We start from the raw sequence: 17,473 nt of genomic DNA on the forward strand, positions 1-17,473 counted from the left end.
ATTAAGACAAAAATCTCATTTCAAGGGCACTGGGTGGTTCAGTGGGTTAAGCATCTGAAATCAGAAGATTTCAGATCAGGTCATGATCTCATGGTTCTTGGGTTCAAGTCCCATGTCAGGTTCCCCGATGAGCATGAAGCCTGCTTGGGATTCTCTCACTCTCCCTCTCTCTCTCTGCCCCTCTCCGTACACATACTCTCTCTCAAAATAAACAAATAAATAAAACAAAATCCCATTTACAACTTCATGAAAAGGATAAAATACCTGTGGATAAGTTTAACCAAGGAGATGAAAGATCTATACGCTCAAAACTATCATTCATTGATTAAAGAAACTGAAGAAGGCACAAAGATCTTCCATGCTCATTGACTGAATTATTGTTAAAATTAATATTGTTAAAATTACCCAAAGAATATAAAGATTCAATGGAACCCCTCTCAAAATTCCAATGGCATTTTTCACAGAAAAAGAAAAAAATCCTAAAATTTGTATGGAACTACAAAAGATCCTGAATAGTCAAGGCAAACTTGAGAAAGAACAAAGCTGGAGGCATCACACTTCCTAATTTCAAACTATATTATGAAGCTATAGTAACCAAAACAGTATGGTACTGGCATAAACACAGACACACAGATCAATGGAAGAGAACAGCGTGCCCAGAAATAAACCCACACATGTGTATGGTCAATTAATTTACCACAAAGGAACCAAGAATATACAATGGGGAAAGGACAGTCTCTTCAATAACCAGTATTAGGAAAACTGGACAGCCACATGCAAAAAAGAAAATGGACCACTATCTTAAACCATACACATACACAAATAAAAAATGGATTGAAGACCTGAAACCATAAAACAAATGAACACAGACTAATTTCCACCTTAACTCATCATAAGTGTTCACACTCCAGTATACCTTTTCTGTTTTTGAATAAGATAGGAGTTTTACAAGCCACCATTCATTCACTGGGAATGTCTCCAATATGAACATTTTGAGGCAGATTAAGATAAGCCTCCTGGCTGAACACTGTTTGGGATCCTGAAGTAGCTTACAGAAGAAAGAGGAAGTTCTAGTATCCAGAGTATTATTTAATACAGAGCATTAACACACTTTACTGACCTCTTAATGTTTGGAATAAATGATAGACCCAAGGCTATGGATGTCTCTCTAGGCTGTATCCCAAAGAGTACTTTTAAAAATGCAGACTTGAAGACTACATGTAGATTTGTTACTCTACTTCCCATTGCAGTTGATAACCCTCCACCAATTCTAGGTCCCACTCAGCACCAGGACAGCCAAGGATATTATCAAGGATGGAGTAATTTGCTGTCACTGTGGTCTCTGTCATTAATTCAGAGTTCAGTTCTTCGTCAGTAGTCTTCCTATATTCTTGTGAGCTCGTGGTTTCTCATGACCTTCTCATAAGGACTGAAAGTTTGAGTTTTATTAAATATCAACTCTAAGGGTACTGCTTGGCTCCTCCCTACTTCAATAAATTAGGTGAATATATGGAAGCCATAGGTCCCATTTATGAAATAGAAATGATGATGGCCATGATATCAAAATCATGATAGGCAAAGACTTCATGGTGATATATATAAACTCCATACCCTTGTGGCTTCCTTTGGGAGACTGGGAAAGCTCAGACAGATATATGCCCAATAAAATATTTCCCTCTAATATAGTTCTGTCATATCAATTAAAGAATAATCCCTGACAAACGTTTTCTTGCATTTACTACATTCACAGGATTCCCTCCAGTATAAATTCATTGATGTAGGTAATCCTGGGTTTCTTCCTTCTCTTGAGTATGAAGTTTTTGGTGTTTTTTAAGGTTTGAACTCCTATTGAAGGTCTTCTCACATTCTTTACATTTGAATGGTTTCTCTCCTGTATGAATCATTTGATGTCGAATAAGGGAGGAGCTCCGGCTGAAGGATTTTCCACAGTTAACACATTCGTAGGGATTATCTCCAGAATAAAGTCTTGAATTTTTATTACTATTTTTACTCTCACTGAAAGCTTTTCCACATTTATTGCCTTCACAGACCTTTGCTTCAGTATGAATTTTTTGATGCTTAGTAAGATTTGTACGTCTGTTAAAGAATCTCCCACACTCACTACATTTATAGGGTTTCTCTCCTGTGTGAATGATCTGATGTCGAATGACGGATGAACTCCGGCTGAAGGCTTTCCCACATTGATAGCATTCATAGGAATTCACTAAGGTATGACTTTCTGGGTGCTGAATGTCTATACTCAGGCTCAAGGCATTTCCACATTTATTATATTCTAAATGTTGCCTACCTACTGAATCTAAATTAAATTTGAAGTTAGTTTTAAACTTATCACATTTTGAGAACCCCTTTTTCATAGGAATTCCCTGTTGTATATCAAAAATTGAATTAACTGACTCAACATCTAAGCTTTTCTTATTCTCACTACCTTCAAAGTTTCCCTCCTCAGTGTAGACTGTCTTGTGAACAAAAGCTTCTTCTGGCAAATTTATGTCCCAGTGTTCCTGGTTCCTGTATAGCCAATCATCACTCATCCAAGCATCTGAAGAAGGGGGTCCACTTTTGGTCAGTCTTCTCATAATTTCTCCATGAGACGATGATTCTCCAGAAATTCTCTCCTTTGTAACTGAATCTTGGTTTTCTGAAATTACCTCTCTGTCTAAAAAGAAATTAAAAATTCTATGAGCTAGCAGAAGGGAAATTGTTTAATTAGGAAAGGGATGCTAAACCACATAAGGAAATATGCAGATTTTATGGGTCTTAAATACAGAATGGAAATGTGAGGTGAGATTAGAAAAGGAGCAATATAGAAGAAATAAAAGGGACAAAAGTATTAAAAAGGAGGTTAGAAGATCATAAAATATGAGAACAGCTATTCAAGTATATTAATGAGAATACATAGAGCTTGGGTAAAATATCAGCATATGAACTGGGATAGGGTGGCATTTCATAGTTCGCATTGTTACTGGTTCATAACTAGTATGTGTGGATTACACATAGTCTTCCTTTCTCTAGCATCTTGTCTTTGTCTCTTTTAACCCATGCTGTTCATCAATAATAAATACACCCTTCTGAAACACCAATTTAATCATATCTTTAAAAACACATCTACATTGGGGCGCCTGGGTGGCGCAGTCGGTTAAGCGTCCAACTTCAGCCAGGTCACGATCTCGCGGTCCGTGAGTTCCAGCCCCGCGTCAGGCTCTGGGCTGATGGCTCAGAGCCTGGAGCCTGTTTCCGATTCTGTGTCTCCCTCTCTCTCTGCCCCTCCCCCGTTCATGCTCTGTCTCTGTCCCAAAAATAAATAAAAAACGTTGAAAAAAAAAATTAAAAAAAAAAACACATCTACATTTACAGGCTCCACACCTTAACCAGCTAAAACAAACTTGCAATCAGTGTCTCTATTTCCATACAAGCTGCAGTTATTCCCCATATTTAACAAAGGCAGGAAAAAAAAAAACAAACTATAATCAAAGGTAGCAGAGAAACCACCCTTTTTCTGGGCTCAAAATCACTCCTGATTCTAATAGTGCTATGATATTTCTCTAGGTATTTCCTAGAATGCAAAACTTCACCTGTTCTAGTTAAGATTTAATTCTCTTGTTTTCACCTGTCTTCAGTTTGTTTCATTTAATAATGTCCCACTTCCCTTCTCAAAATTGCTTTCTCACTTAGCTTCTGTATAAATACTTACATTCTAGCAACTTTTTTTTTTTTAATTTTTTTTTTTTTTCAACGTTTATTTATTTTTGGGACAGAGAGAGACAGAGCATGAACGGGGGAGGGGCAGAGAGAGAGAGGGAGACACAGAATCGGAAACAGGCTCCAGGCTCCGAGCCATCAGCCCAGAGCCTGACGCGGGGCTCGAACTCACGGACCGCGAGATCGTGACCTGGCTGAAGTCGGACGCCCAACCGACTGCCCCACCCAGGCGCCCCTCTAGCAACTTTTTAAAAACTAAATTTCACTGACTTCCCTTTATCCTCTCACATATAACTTCAGGTTTATCTAATGCATTTACTTCCATACTTCATTGGTAGCCAAAACACATCTTCCATTTGGTAGTCTCACATATATTATCGACCCCTGTTTTTATCCATCTCCAAGACAATGCCACTCAACTATCCTACTGCTCTCTTCCAACTTAACAAATGAGCCTGAGAATTTCATCTTTCATGTGGAAAGAACTTCCCTCAATGTCCTCACTTGTTTAGTGAGTCACTGTCCTTCTAATATTTACACTAGAGTCCACGAAGAGATCTTGAATAACCATTGCTCTTTAGCTTTCATATCTAATCTGCCATGAGGTACTATTTTTTTATGAAATGATGTTTACCTCAAAGCAGCTCCACTGATATATCCAACTTTGTCAAATACCTATTAATTCTGCCTGGTTTAGTCTAATTTCTAGCAGAAATTATGTCTGTGTAATACAGTGGAAACTAGACCATTAAGTCAGAATCTCCTGGGGTGGAGCCTAGGAATATAACAAGGGTATCAACTGTAGTTTCGCTGTTTCTGCATCACCAGCATAAACTGGGTATGTGGGCAGATAACCTATAGGTCTTCAGTGAGAGAGGAATCTCTTCCAAACCTGGACCTAATTTAGATGGTGAGATCCTGGACTTCAAGCTTGATGCCATAATGAGGTCTTAGGAGAGAATAAATATATTTAATAATGGGGAAAAAAATAATTTGTGGCCAGAGGACAGATTATAGAACAAAATGGCTGCACATTCATAAAAAACTCACAGCTAACATCATACTCAAAGGGCGAAAACTTAGAAGCTTTCTCCTAAGGTCAGGAACAAGACAAGGATGTCCACTCTCACCACTTTCATTCAAAATAGTACTGGAAGTCCTAGCTGCAGCAATCAGACAAGAAAGAGAAATAAGAGGCATTCATACTAGTAAATAAGAAGTAAAACTCTATTTGCAGATGACATGATACTGTACATAAAAAACCCTAAAGACTCTATCAAAAAACTACCAGAACTGATAAATTTAGTGCAGTTGCTGGATGCAAAATTAATATACAGAAATCTGCTGCATTTCTATACCTTAAAACAAAGTAGTAGAGAAATTAAGGAAACAATCCCATTTACAACTGCACTAAAAATAAAATATGTAGGAATAAATTTAACCAAAAGGGTGAAAAACCTGTACTCTGAAACCTATTAAACACTGATGAAAGAAATTGAAGTTGACACAAAATTCCATGCTCATGAACTGGGAGAACCAATATTGTTAAAAATGCCCATATTATACAAAACAATTTATAGATGTAATGCAAGCCCTATCAAAATATCAATAGCATTTTTCACAACACTAGAACAGATACCATATGTTTTCACTCTTATGTGGATCCTGAGAAACTTAACAGAAACCCATGGGGGAGGGGAAGGAAAAAAAAGAAAAAAAGAGCTTAGAGTGGGACAGAGAGCCAAAGCATAAGAGACTCTTAAAAACTGAGAACTGAGGGTTGATTTGGGGTGGGAGGGAGAGGAGGGTAGGTGATGGGCATTAAAGAGGGCATCTTTTGGGATGAGCACTGGGTGTTGTATGGAAACTAATGTGACAATAAATTTCATAAAAAAAAAAAAAAAAAAAAAGAGAGAATCCTAAAATTTGTATGGAACCATGAAAGACCCTGAATAGCCAAATCAATCTTGAAACAGAAGAACAAAACTGGAGTATCATAATCTCAGATTTCAAGATATACTACACAAAGCTGTAGTAATAAAAACAGAATGGTACTGGCATAAAAAATAGACATATAGATCAATGGAACAGAATAGAGAGCCAGAAATAAATCCATGATTTTATGATCGATTAATCTACGACAAAGAAGGCAAGAATATCCAACAGGAAAAAGACAGTCTCTTCAACAAATGGTGCTGGGAAAACTGGACAGCTACATGCAAAAGAATGAAACTGGACCATTTTCTTATTCTACACAAAAATAAACTAAAAAACGGATTAAAGGGGTGCCTGGGTGGCTCAGTCAGTTAAGCGTCTGACTTCAGGTCATGATCTCACAGTTCATGAGTTCGAGCCCTGCATCAGGCTCTGTGCTGACAGCTTGGAGCCTGGAGCCTGCTTCAGATTCTGTGTCTCCCTCTCTCTCTGCCCCTCCCCCACTTGCACTCTGTCTCTGTCTCTCTCTTTCTCCCTCTCTCTCAAAAATAAATTTAAAAAGGGATTAAAGACCTAAATGTGAGACCTGAAACCATAAAATTCCTAGAACAAAATATAGGCAGTAATTTCTCTTACATTGGCCGTAGCAACATTTTTCTAGGTAGGTCTCCTTTGGCAAGGAAAACAAAAGCAAAATTAAACTCTTGAGACTATACCAAAGAATCTTTTGCACAGTAAGGGAAACCATCAACAAAACTAAAGGATAGCCTACTGAATGGGAGAAGATATTTTCAAATAGTATATTCAATAAAGGGTTAGTATCCAAATATATATGGAAGAACTTGTACAACTCAACACTAAAAAAACAAATAATCCAATAAAAAAATGCACAGAGAACCTGAATAGACATTTTTCCAAAGCAGTCATTAGATGGCCAACAGACACATGAAATGATGTTCAATGTCACTCATCATCAGAGAAATGTAAATCAAAACTACAATGAGACATCAGCTCGCACCAGGCAGAATGGTTAAAATCAGAAACACAGAAAATAACAGTGTTGGCAAGGATGTGGAGAAAAAGGAGCACATTTTGGGGGAATACAAGCTGGTGTAGCCACTGTGGAAAACAGGATGGAGGTTCCTCAAAAAATTAAAAATAGAAATACCATATGATCCAATAATTCCACTACTGGTTATTTAGCTTAAGAAAATGAAAGCACTAATTCAGAAAGATGTATGCACCCTATGTTTACTACAGGATTATTGATAATAGCCAAGATATAGAGGCAACCAAAATGTCCATTCATAGAGGAATGGATAAAAAAGATGTGGTATGTATATATAATTGAATACCACTCAGTTATAAAAAAGAATGAAATCTTGCCATTTGCAACAACATGAATGGATCTAACAGGTATCATGGTAAGTAAAATAAGTCAAAGAAAGGCAAATACCTTTATGATTTCACTTATATGTGGGATTTAAGAAACAAAGGAAAACAGAAAAACAAACAAACAACAACAAAAAAAAGAGTCTTAAATATAATGAACTGATGGTTACCAGAAGGGAGGTGTGTGAGGGAATGGGTGAAACAGTTAAGGGGATTAAGAGTATATTATCATGACGAGCGATGAGTAATGGAAAGAATGAATGAATCATTATGTTATGCACCTACAACATAACACCATATTTTAACTATACCTCAAAAAAAAAAAAAAAAAATGGATGCACATTCTTTTACACTCTCCTATAGAGCAATGGAGTTAATTTTTCTTCCCCTTGAAAATGGGCTCCTTCTGTGACTGCTTAGCCTACAGAATGTGGTAAAAGTGATACTATGCCACTTCTGGGCCTAGCCTTTAGGAGACTGACAATTTCCAATTCCTCTCAGGATACTCCCTCTCAGAACCTGGCTGGCATGCTATGAGAAGCCCATGCCTCAAGAAGAGGCCACATGGAGGTACTCTGGTCCATGGGGCCAGCTAAGTTCTCTGTGACAACCAGCCTCAACTTCCAGCCCTGTGATGAGCCATTTTGATCATTCCATCCCAGCAGAACACTGTATCTTCAGCCAATATCGTATAGATCCTGAGAACTCCTAAGTCAACTCACAAAACTGTGAGGATTAATAAAATGATTGCTGTTTAAAGTCAGTAAGTTTGGAGGTAAGTTTTTAGAAACAATAGGTAACTGAAACAGTTAACTGTTCCAGTAGCATTTACTGAATGGCAAAATTCCTAAATGTATTTCTCTAAGCAAGTTTGTGATGTTCGCCTCATATTTCTATAACTCATTTTTCATATAACTCTATTATTCCCATTTTTAAAATAACTTTCATGTATTTTGTTATTTTCAAATCACTTAGTTCTAACACAGGAAAATTACCAATATTTTTATTTTACATCTAGCCACCTTATAAAACTCTTAACAGATATAGTAGTTTTGATAATGAGTTTCTTGGATTTCTAGGTAGAAAGTTACCATTTACAAATAATAGCATTTTTTCCCTCTTTTCTACTAATTAAATTTCTCGTTTTTTGGTCTTTTTGTTCATTAGTTACATATTTCAGGTCAACATTCAACAGGTTGAAGCAGTGGCTGCTAACTTCCAAGAGAAAGAAGTGGAGTCCTATTACAGGCTAGACCCATAACTGGCAATGTCACTTCTGCAGCATTTTATTGATTAAATAGCTCAGTGCCAGCTGAGATTCAAAGGGAAGAGAAACAGTCTGCATTTTCTTTTTTTTTTTTGGTTTAACTGAAGTATAGGTGACACACAATGTTACATTAGTTTCAGGTGTACAAAGTCTACATCTTGATGAAGAGAGTGACAAAGATTCCGTAGCCACCTTTAAGTCACTATAATCCATTAACGGTTTTGGAAAATAAATGACATTTACAGAGGCAAATTCCAGATTGACTGAAGTATTATATTTAAATGATGAAATAGATGAAGTCAGAATAAAATCAGGAAATATGTTTCTAATTTGGGGATGGAAAAATTCTAATGCATAAAACTAACAGATATAAAGCACTGGGGGAACGATATGTGATAACATAAATTTTAAAAATATGTATGGCAGACACCATAAATAAAATAATAAAAAACCTGCAAGATCTCATTTGTCGTAACTATGATCAATAGTGAGAATTTACATAAATTTTATTATATATTCTTAAAAACCTCTAAATTCTTAATAGATAATGGACATAAAACCATTTGCTGAATCACAAGTGACCAAAACAAAATAATTTTCAGCTTTTTCATAATCCAATATACATCTATCTATCCATTTTTTTCCCCTTTGGTCCTATATATGTGCAAAAGCTTGATATAAAGGTAGGGCAAAAAGGGACATGGTCCCTACCCTCAAGGAACATAAAGCCTAATGTGGGAGACAATGACCTATACAGATACAAGTAAAATATAATTGTGACAAATGATAATAAGAGAAGATTATGGTGCTATGGGAGTATATAACAGAAAAAACTAACTAGTAGGAAATGTGAAACTATCTGAGATCTGAGAGAAGACTAGGAATCAACTAGGCAAAGAACAGGGGAATGAGATGAGAGATGATGATGGACTACATGGACTACAGTAGTGGCATTACGTATGGAGAGAAGTGGAGACATTCAAGGGACATTTAGAAAGATAAACACACACACACACACACACACACACACACACACACACACACACACACCCCAAGTACTAGAGAGGTGAAGGAAGGAGAAGTTGTGTCAAGGATAATACTCTATACTTGTGTAACAGGATGAATGGCAGTGCTGTTTACTCAGGGAATAGAAAAAGATTGGAAAGGAAAAGTTATGACTTTGGTTTTATGGAACTGAAGTTATCTTTACGACAGCCGAGAGAAATGTCATGTCCTTCAGAAAAGAAGCCTGGGCTGGGGATACAAATTTGTAAGTCACCTATACACGTGTGGTAAGAGAAGGTGCAGTTGTGGATGTGATAACCTCAGGAAGAAAATACAGAGTAAGAAAACAAGACAAAATGAGACCAAATCTTGAGAAACGCTGGAATTTATTAGAGAGCTAGAGAAAGATTAATCTGCAATAGGCAGAGAGAGAATAACCAGAAAGAGAGGAGGAAAATCAGAAGTATTCCAAGAACCTACGAGTGTTTTAAGAAAGAAGAGCAGATAATACTGTCACTTGCTTTGGAGAAGTCAGTGAAACAAAGAACGAAACATATCCACTGGATTTAGCTACAAGAAAGTCATCTATGACCTCAGTAAGAACTGTTTCAGATGGATATTTGGAATAAGAGACAAGTGAAATGGACCAAGGACTAAAAGGTGAGGAAATGAGAAAAGTATAAAATATCTTGAGAAGTTTGGCTATAAAGAGGTGAGTGATAGAGAGGTTGAAAGAACAATTTTTTTAGATCAGTAATGACCTAAAAATGTTAAAAAGCTAAATGGAGAGGGGTGCCTGGGTGGCTCAGTCGGTGAGCATGTGACTCTTGATTTCACCTCAGGTCATAATCCCAAGGTCTTGAGATATCCCAAGATATCCACGTTACCCCTGTGCTGAGCATGGAGCCTGCCTAAGATTCTTTCTCTCCCCAACTCCTGTGTGCTCTCTAAAATAAAAATTTTTTAAGTTAAAAAAAACAAACATAAAAATAAATTTAAAAAAAGCTAATAGGAGGACTAGCTAATGAGAGGCAGAAATGGTGAAAATATAAGTGAAAGAAGACAGGGAGAAATGGGGTCCAAAGGAAAATGGCAGGGGGGATGGGCAAGGGAATTTACCTTAGAAAGGACGAAATTGAGTAATCTGCGTATCAAATTAATATAGATTTCAGGTAAACAATAGCGTGCTAGGGTGCTAATAGATAATTAGTGAGTATGATTGGTATAACCTTTCTGTAGACAATATGGCACAAAGTAACAAGACTTTTAAACATATTCATGTCCTTTGATGCTGAAGTTTCTCTTCTAATAAGGCATATCCTATGGAACTTATCAGACACGCTTGAAAACTGGGCAACAACCTGAATGTCCAATGGCTGGGGGGAATGGTTAAATATGTTATGATACTTGTATATGATGGACCATTACATGTGAAGCCCCATTTCCACAGACTAGTGATAACATGTAATTGCCCTTGGTATCATATTAGGTGAGAAGAACAGAATAGAAAACAACATATTCCTGATGATCCCATTTTGGGAAAAAAGAAATCTTCATAAGCCACAGAGACACGTCATTGCAAAGAAAAAAACCTAATAAATAAAAAAAAAAAATGTTAATATTGCATAGCTTGGGGTAATGAGGTCATGGGTGAGTTCTATTCTTCATACTTTTCTATATATACTAAAATTTATCATAAGCACACAATAATTGATAATCTCCCACAAATAAAATGTTAATAAGAATAAAGAGATTATGATGAAGGTAGAAAGGGCACAAGAAGTTCTATAGTAAAAGAAGGAAAACTGGAAGATTACTAAAGTCACTCTTGCATAAAGCAGAGCTTTTTGTTTTCTTTGAAAGAATACTACTTAATGTTAGGTTGTCTAATGTTTGTTTACCTAGCACTTCCCATGCTCCAGGCACTGCTCTAAGTGTGCCACACATATCAACTCATGTAGTCCTCACAGGAACGTGGAGATAAATACTGTTATTAACTCAGTGTTACAGATGAGGAAACTGGCAGATGGGTTGCTCCAGGCCACAGAGCGTTAAGTGTCTGCGTTCCTCACCTGCAACATTCCTCCAATTACCCACTTAAGAAATCGAATCTGTGAATGAAAAGCAATGATGACTTTTTTCCTTCAAAGCTTCTGCTGTTTTATCATCACCTCCCCAACTCTTAACTCAAAGGCTCTTAACCTCACTGTGTGTTTAACAAACAGAAGATTCTTACAAATGCCTCATATCTGCCTGGTTCTCACCAAAAAAAGATGTGTTTGGGATTTCTTGCTCTATTATCCATCTTCTGTCCTTTCCAACATGAAAAAACCACAAACAAACAAACAAACATGACACTTCAGACATTTTTATAGGGAAGAGAATTCCATCCCTATGTAGTAGTCTAAGAGCTGCTGAAAGATAAGGCCAGGGGTCACCACAGACTTGTGTATTTCTAGCTCTATATTAGAAAAGACTCTCCCTCAGATACAGCAGGAAAATCTCCTATTGTGCCCATAGGACATTAGGAAACCTGAACCCAAACCCAAGTGTCCCTACCTACTGTAGTAGTCCTATAGCTTTTTAGCAGCAGATAAAGAAACTACTGATGGGCAGCACAGGTAAATACATAGAAGTCACCTTGATGCAATGAATTCAGGTTCCTATAGTTCTCCAGCATCACGTCCCTGTACAGGTTCTTTACAGCAGGGTCCAGTTGTCCCCACTCTTCCTTGCTGAATTCCACAATCACATCTTTGAATGATACTGGTTCCTAAAATATTAAGTTTCTTTTTAATCAAAGGTCAGCCCCAAAAATATTACTAGACAAGAAATGAATTTGGAAAGAATAGTGTAGGTGCCTAGAATATGTAAGAAATTGATGAAAATGTTTGGGGTTCTAAGTTTTGACAAACAGGTTACATTAGAGGCCTATCAACTTGGTACTTGCAAAAGGAAAATCAAGAGCAGTTTTAACCTGAAATTAACTTTCATTTTGGTTGAGGAGAAAAAGACAGTTGGAATAACTATGGAACAAAAAAATTACTAAAGAGTAAAAATACTTGACATAAAAGGAATTCAGAAGAGAAAGAAAGAGTTTCAGATAGATTGACAGGAATTGTAATGAAGACGGAGGCTCTGCTAGCAGAAAAGTTAGGGCATTTCCTCTCAAGAAATATAGCCTGCTAACTCCTTACCATTCAGGTCTCCCAGTCCAGCCCTTTCCTGATTACCCAAAGTAGCCACCCTCCTAGTCAGTGTCTACTGCATTATGCTTCTTTCTTTTCTTTGTAATTATTACTATCTGCAATTATCTGATTTGCTTGTGTTTGCCTGTCTACCGCTACTGTCATTTCTGCAAAGGCAGGGATCTCCTTTCGTTTACCATCACATAACCAGCCCTTGGACAAGTGGCATGTTAGGCACTGTGTCAATATTTGTTACAAGGGCCTTCACACCATCAACTGCTGCATTTCCCTCTCCAGCATTCTCAACCTTGTCATGATGGGCACATTTAATCACAATGAGATACACAAATCTTTTCCCTTCCTCTACCTCAAAGCCAGATGTCTCTAAGATATCAGAAGACCTTGTGAGTAAATTATCTAGGTTAGTTTTGCCTACTTCCTCACCTTCTTTCCTCAACCCTCCGCAACCTGGTTTCTATTCCCATGCCTGGTACCTCCGTGATGGTAAGTGAACGGGCACTACTCAAGCTGAATTTTCCCGAAATTTTAAAGGATTTATCCTTGAAATTTTCTCATCCTTGGCTTTCACTGACATCATATCTTCTTGGTTTTTCTCTACCACTCTGGTTCTTTCATTTCAGCATCGTTTGAGGTTTCTTCTGCTCCTGCCTATTAAATGACATTACTCAGCATTCTGCCCTTGGCTCCCTTCACTTTCAATTCTAAACATTCTATGGGTAGGCTCTATTTCTCTGGTTTAAATTATCATCTACAATCCTGAGGGAACACATGCACAGAAAAATACAAAGATTCAATATTTTCCAAAGAGTGTATCACCAACGGAAATAAAATAGATCCAATGTCCTATGGAAGAAGTAATAGTCTTATGTCCTTAGATGGACCTATGTTTGGCAAAAGTTCAAAAACCAAAAAGAAAATGCAGGTCATTTCAGTAGAGAGCAGAATTCTAATTCACCTGGGAATTGCTAGTCAGTGAGTCAGCTTCCATTTTCTCCTTGATGCTCCCCTTCTGGAGCGGGACAGAATCCTTGCAGGGTGTCTCTGAGGAAGATGAAGGAAAACATTATGGAGACAGATTTCCCCCGGAGAAACATTTATTGATTTACAGTAGTAGTTTTAACATGCTATTCATAAAAATCATTTTTAAAACTTTGGAAAAATAATGACATCAGGCACTATAAGCAATCAGAATCTCTAAAGGTAAGAGCTCAGGTGTTATATTTTTTATTTTTTTATTTAAAAAAATTTTTTTAACGTTTGTTTTGAGATTGAGTGCTAGTTGGGGAGGGGCAGAGAGAGAGGGAGACTGTAGAATTCAAAGCAGGCTCTATGCTGTCAGCGCAAAGCCCGACATGGGGCACGAACCCATGAACTGCAAGATCCTGACCTGAGCCAAAGTCAGATGTTCAACCAACTGAGCCACCCAGGTGCCCCTATTTTTTATTTTTTTTATTTTTATTTTTTAAATTTTTTTTTTTCAACGTTTTTATTTTTGGGACAGAGAGAGACAGAGCATGAACGGGGGAGGGGCAGAGAGAGAGGGAAACACAGAATCGGAAACAGGCTCCAGGCTCCGAGCCATCAGCCCAGAGCCTGACGCGGGGCTCGAACTCACGGACCGTGAGATCGTGACCTGGCTGAAGTCGGACGCTTAACTGACTGCGCCACCCAGGCGCCCCTATTTTTTATTTTTTAAATGTATTTTATTTTTTTAAGTTTATTTACTTTTTTAAGAGAGATAGAGAATGAGCAGGGAGGGGCAGAAAGTAAGCGAGAAAGAGAATCCCAAGCAGGATCTGTACTGTCAGCGTGGAGCCTAATGCAGGGCTTAATTTCACAAACTGTGAGATCATGATCTGAGCCAAAATAAAAAAACAGCTGCTTAACTGACTGAGCCACCCAGGCACCCCTAAAATTATTTTTTAATGAAAAAATTTGACAGGTAATCCAGTCCTGGGGATCCCAAGGGCTGCTGACAGGCTCTGAAGACATCTCTGGGTACTTGGAGGATAGTAGGTGTGACCTCTGAACTATCTGTCTTCCATTTGACCTGTGGAGACTAGTGTGGACAGTTGTAAATAAATGCCTTATGGCGTTAGCTGTGAAATCTTAAAAAAAAAAAGTCACATATAAGTAGACTCGTGCAGTTCAAACCTGTGCTGTTCAAGGGTCAACTGCATAAGAACAGATCAACTGACAGTAAAGATAGTTTTACTTCTTTTCCAATTAGGATGCCTTTTATTCCTTTTTCTTGTTTAGTTGCACTGGCTAGTACCTCCAGTATAATGTTGAAAAGAACTGGCAAGAGTGGGCATCCTTGTCTTGTTCCTTATCCCAGGGCAAAGCTTTAAGTCTTTAACCATTAAGTGTGATGTTTGCTGTAGTTTTCCACAGATGTCCTTTATCAGGTAGAAGGAATTCCCTTCTATTCCGAGTCTGTTGAATACTTTTATCATGAAAAGGCATTGGATTTTGTCAAATGCTTTTTCTGTGTCGAGATGATCTTGTGAGTTTTCCTCTTAATTCTATTGTTTTTTGTTGTTGTTGTTTCAGAATTTAAAGATTCATCAGTTACATATAACACCCAGTGCTCATCACAAGTGCCCGCCTTAATGCCCATCACCCATTTAGCCCATCCCTCCACCCACTGCCCCTCCAGCAGCTCTCAGTTTGTTCTCTATAGTTAAGATCTCTTATGGTTTACCTCCCTCTGTTTTTACCTTGTTTTCCTTCCCTTCCCTTATGTTCATCTGTTTTGTTTCTTAAATTCCATGAGTGACATTATATGGTATTTGTCTTTCTCTGACTTATTTCACTTAGCACAATACACTCTATTTCCATTCACATCGTTGCAAATGGCAAGATTTCATTCTTTTTGATAGCCAAGTAATACTGTATTGTGTATATAGGTGTGTGTATGTATGTATTTATAGAAGTAATGTATAAATATATATGTATATAAATATATACACACAATACATATACCACCTCTTCTTTAGCCATTCATCAGTCCATGGACATTTGGGCTCTTTCCACTTGTCTATTGCTGATTGTGCTGCTATAAACATTGGGCTGCATGTGCACCTTCGAATCAGCATTTTTATATCCTTTGGATAAATACTTAATGGTGCAATTGCTTCCCCTTAATTCTGTATGGTGTATAATGTTGATTTTCATATGTTGAACCATCCTATATTCCTGGGATAAATACCACTTGGTCATGGTGTATAATCTTCTTAATATGATGCTGGGTTTCTTTTGCTAGTTTTGTGATAGCTTTGTCTTTGGCATCAAGTTAAACTCATCATAGAATAAGGTAGGAAATATTCCTTCCTCCCCTATTTTTTTAAAAAGTGTGAGAAACGGGTTCTGTGCTGACAGGTCAGAGCCTGGAGCCTGCTTCAGATTCATTCTCTCTCTCCCCCTCTCTCTGTCTGTCTCTCTGTCTCTCTCTCTCTCTCTGCCCCGCCCCCACTTGCACTCATTCTCTGTCTCAAAAATAAACATTAAAAAAAAATTTTTTTTAAGTGTGAGAAAGATTGGTGTTAATTCCTTAAATTTTTGATAGAATTCACCAGTGAAGCCATCTAGTCCTTGGGTTTTGTTGAAATTTTTTTGATTACTGATTCTATCTTTTCTGTTGTTAAAGAGGAGTTCAGATTTTCTATTTCTTCTTGAATCAGTTTTGGCAGTTTGTGTGTTTTTGGAATTTTTCTACTTAATCTAAATTAATTTTTTGGTATATAATTGTTCATAGTATTCTCTTATAATCCTTTTGATTTATGCAAGGTCAGTGGAGATGTGCCTACTTTTATTCCTGATTTTAGTTATCTCATTCTTCATACTTTTCTTGTGTAGCTAAGCCTTTGTCAATTTTGCTATTCTTTTCAAATGACCCACTTATGGTTTCATTGGTTCTATCGTTTTTCTGTTCTCTAGTTCATTTATCTCTTTTTAATCTTTCTTATTTTAATTTCTACATACTTGTGAATTTTCCAGATATCCTTCTGTTATTGATTTCTAATTCCATCCTACTGTGGTCAGAAAAGATACTTTTTAGGATTTAAATGTTTCTATTAATTGTGACTTGTTTTGACCTAACATGTGGTCTATCTTGGAGAATGTTCCATGTGGACTTGAGAAGAATGTACATACTGCCACTATTAGGTAGAGTGCTACTTTAGTTTATAGCATTGTTCAAGTCTTCTATTTCCTTTTTTGTCTTTTTTCTAGTTGTTCTATCCACTAATGAAAGTGGGGTGCTAAAGTCTCCAACTAGTATTCTTGATCTCTTTCTCCCTTCCTTTCTGTCAGTTTTTGCTTCATATATTTGGGGGCCTGATTGTTGCAGTTCTTGCTCACTTAATTACTTTTTTGAACTGATTTGTAAAGTCTATATTCTTTGTTGTGTGTGCCCACTTAAGTCTGTTCCCTTAGCTTAGTGGTCAGCTAGTGATTCCACATAGATTTCCTTAAATACCTGGAACCAAACCAAACAAAAACCCATTTCCTAGTCTTTGCAGATGTGCTGCATATGTTGAGGCATGCCTTCACCACTTAGCCAGATAATTTTTTTCAACTTTACCTTCACCTTTAGTTCCTGCTTATGCAAAGCCTGAAGGCCAGTCAGAGGTGAGAGTTAAGGCCATATCAGGTGTTTCTGATCATGTGCCCAGCCTTCTAAATCTCTAGGGATACACAGAAACTTTTCAAATCCTTTATTCCCCAAAGCATCTCATACCCCAGCTTTCCCATTAAATGCTTTGACAAATGACCCCTAGGTGGCCACCTCAGCCCCGGGACAGTTCTGAGTCAGATAAAATAAGGGCAATAAAATAAGGGCAATTGGGTGGCTTCTTCAGAGAGCCAAGACAGAAACTAAAAACCTTTCTCAGTCCTCTATTACCCAGCAACCTCTCCTTTCCTTCTCAATTAAACTTCAAGA

The 17,473-nt window shown here is 37.4% G+C and overlaps 1 protein-coding gene across 1 annotated transcript in view; it reads right to left on the reverse strand.

The window, feature by feature from the left end:
- Positions 1-552: 552 nt before the first annotated feature.
- ZNF215 (zinc finger protein 215) overlaps positions 553-17,473 on the reverse strand; it is a 30,735-nt gene continuing 13,814 nt past the window's right edge. The window contains exons 3-5 of the mRNA XM_025929027.2: positions 13,484-13,569; positions 11,960-12,092; positions 553-2,677 (exon numbers count right to left, since the gene is read on the reverse strand). Of these exons, the coding sequence (XP_025784812.1) occupies positions 1,770-2,677; positions 11,960-12,092; positions 13,484-13,569 (1,127 nt within the window). The 3' untranslated portion in view covers positions 553-1,769. The remainder of the gene's footprint in view (positions 2,678-11,959; positions 12,093-13,483; positions 13,570-17,473) is intronic.

This window comes from Puma concolor, chromosome D1 (assembly GCF_028749965.1).
Source record: "Puma concolor isolate L17-30 chromosome D1, mPumCon1.1.hap2, whole genome shotgun sequence".
Taxonomy (NCBI): domain Eukaryota; kingdom Metazoa; phylum Chordata; class Mammalia; order Carnivora; family Felidae; genus Puma; species Puma concolor.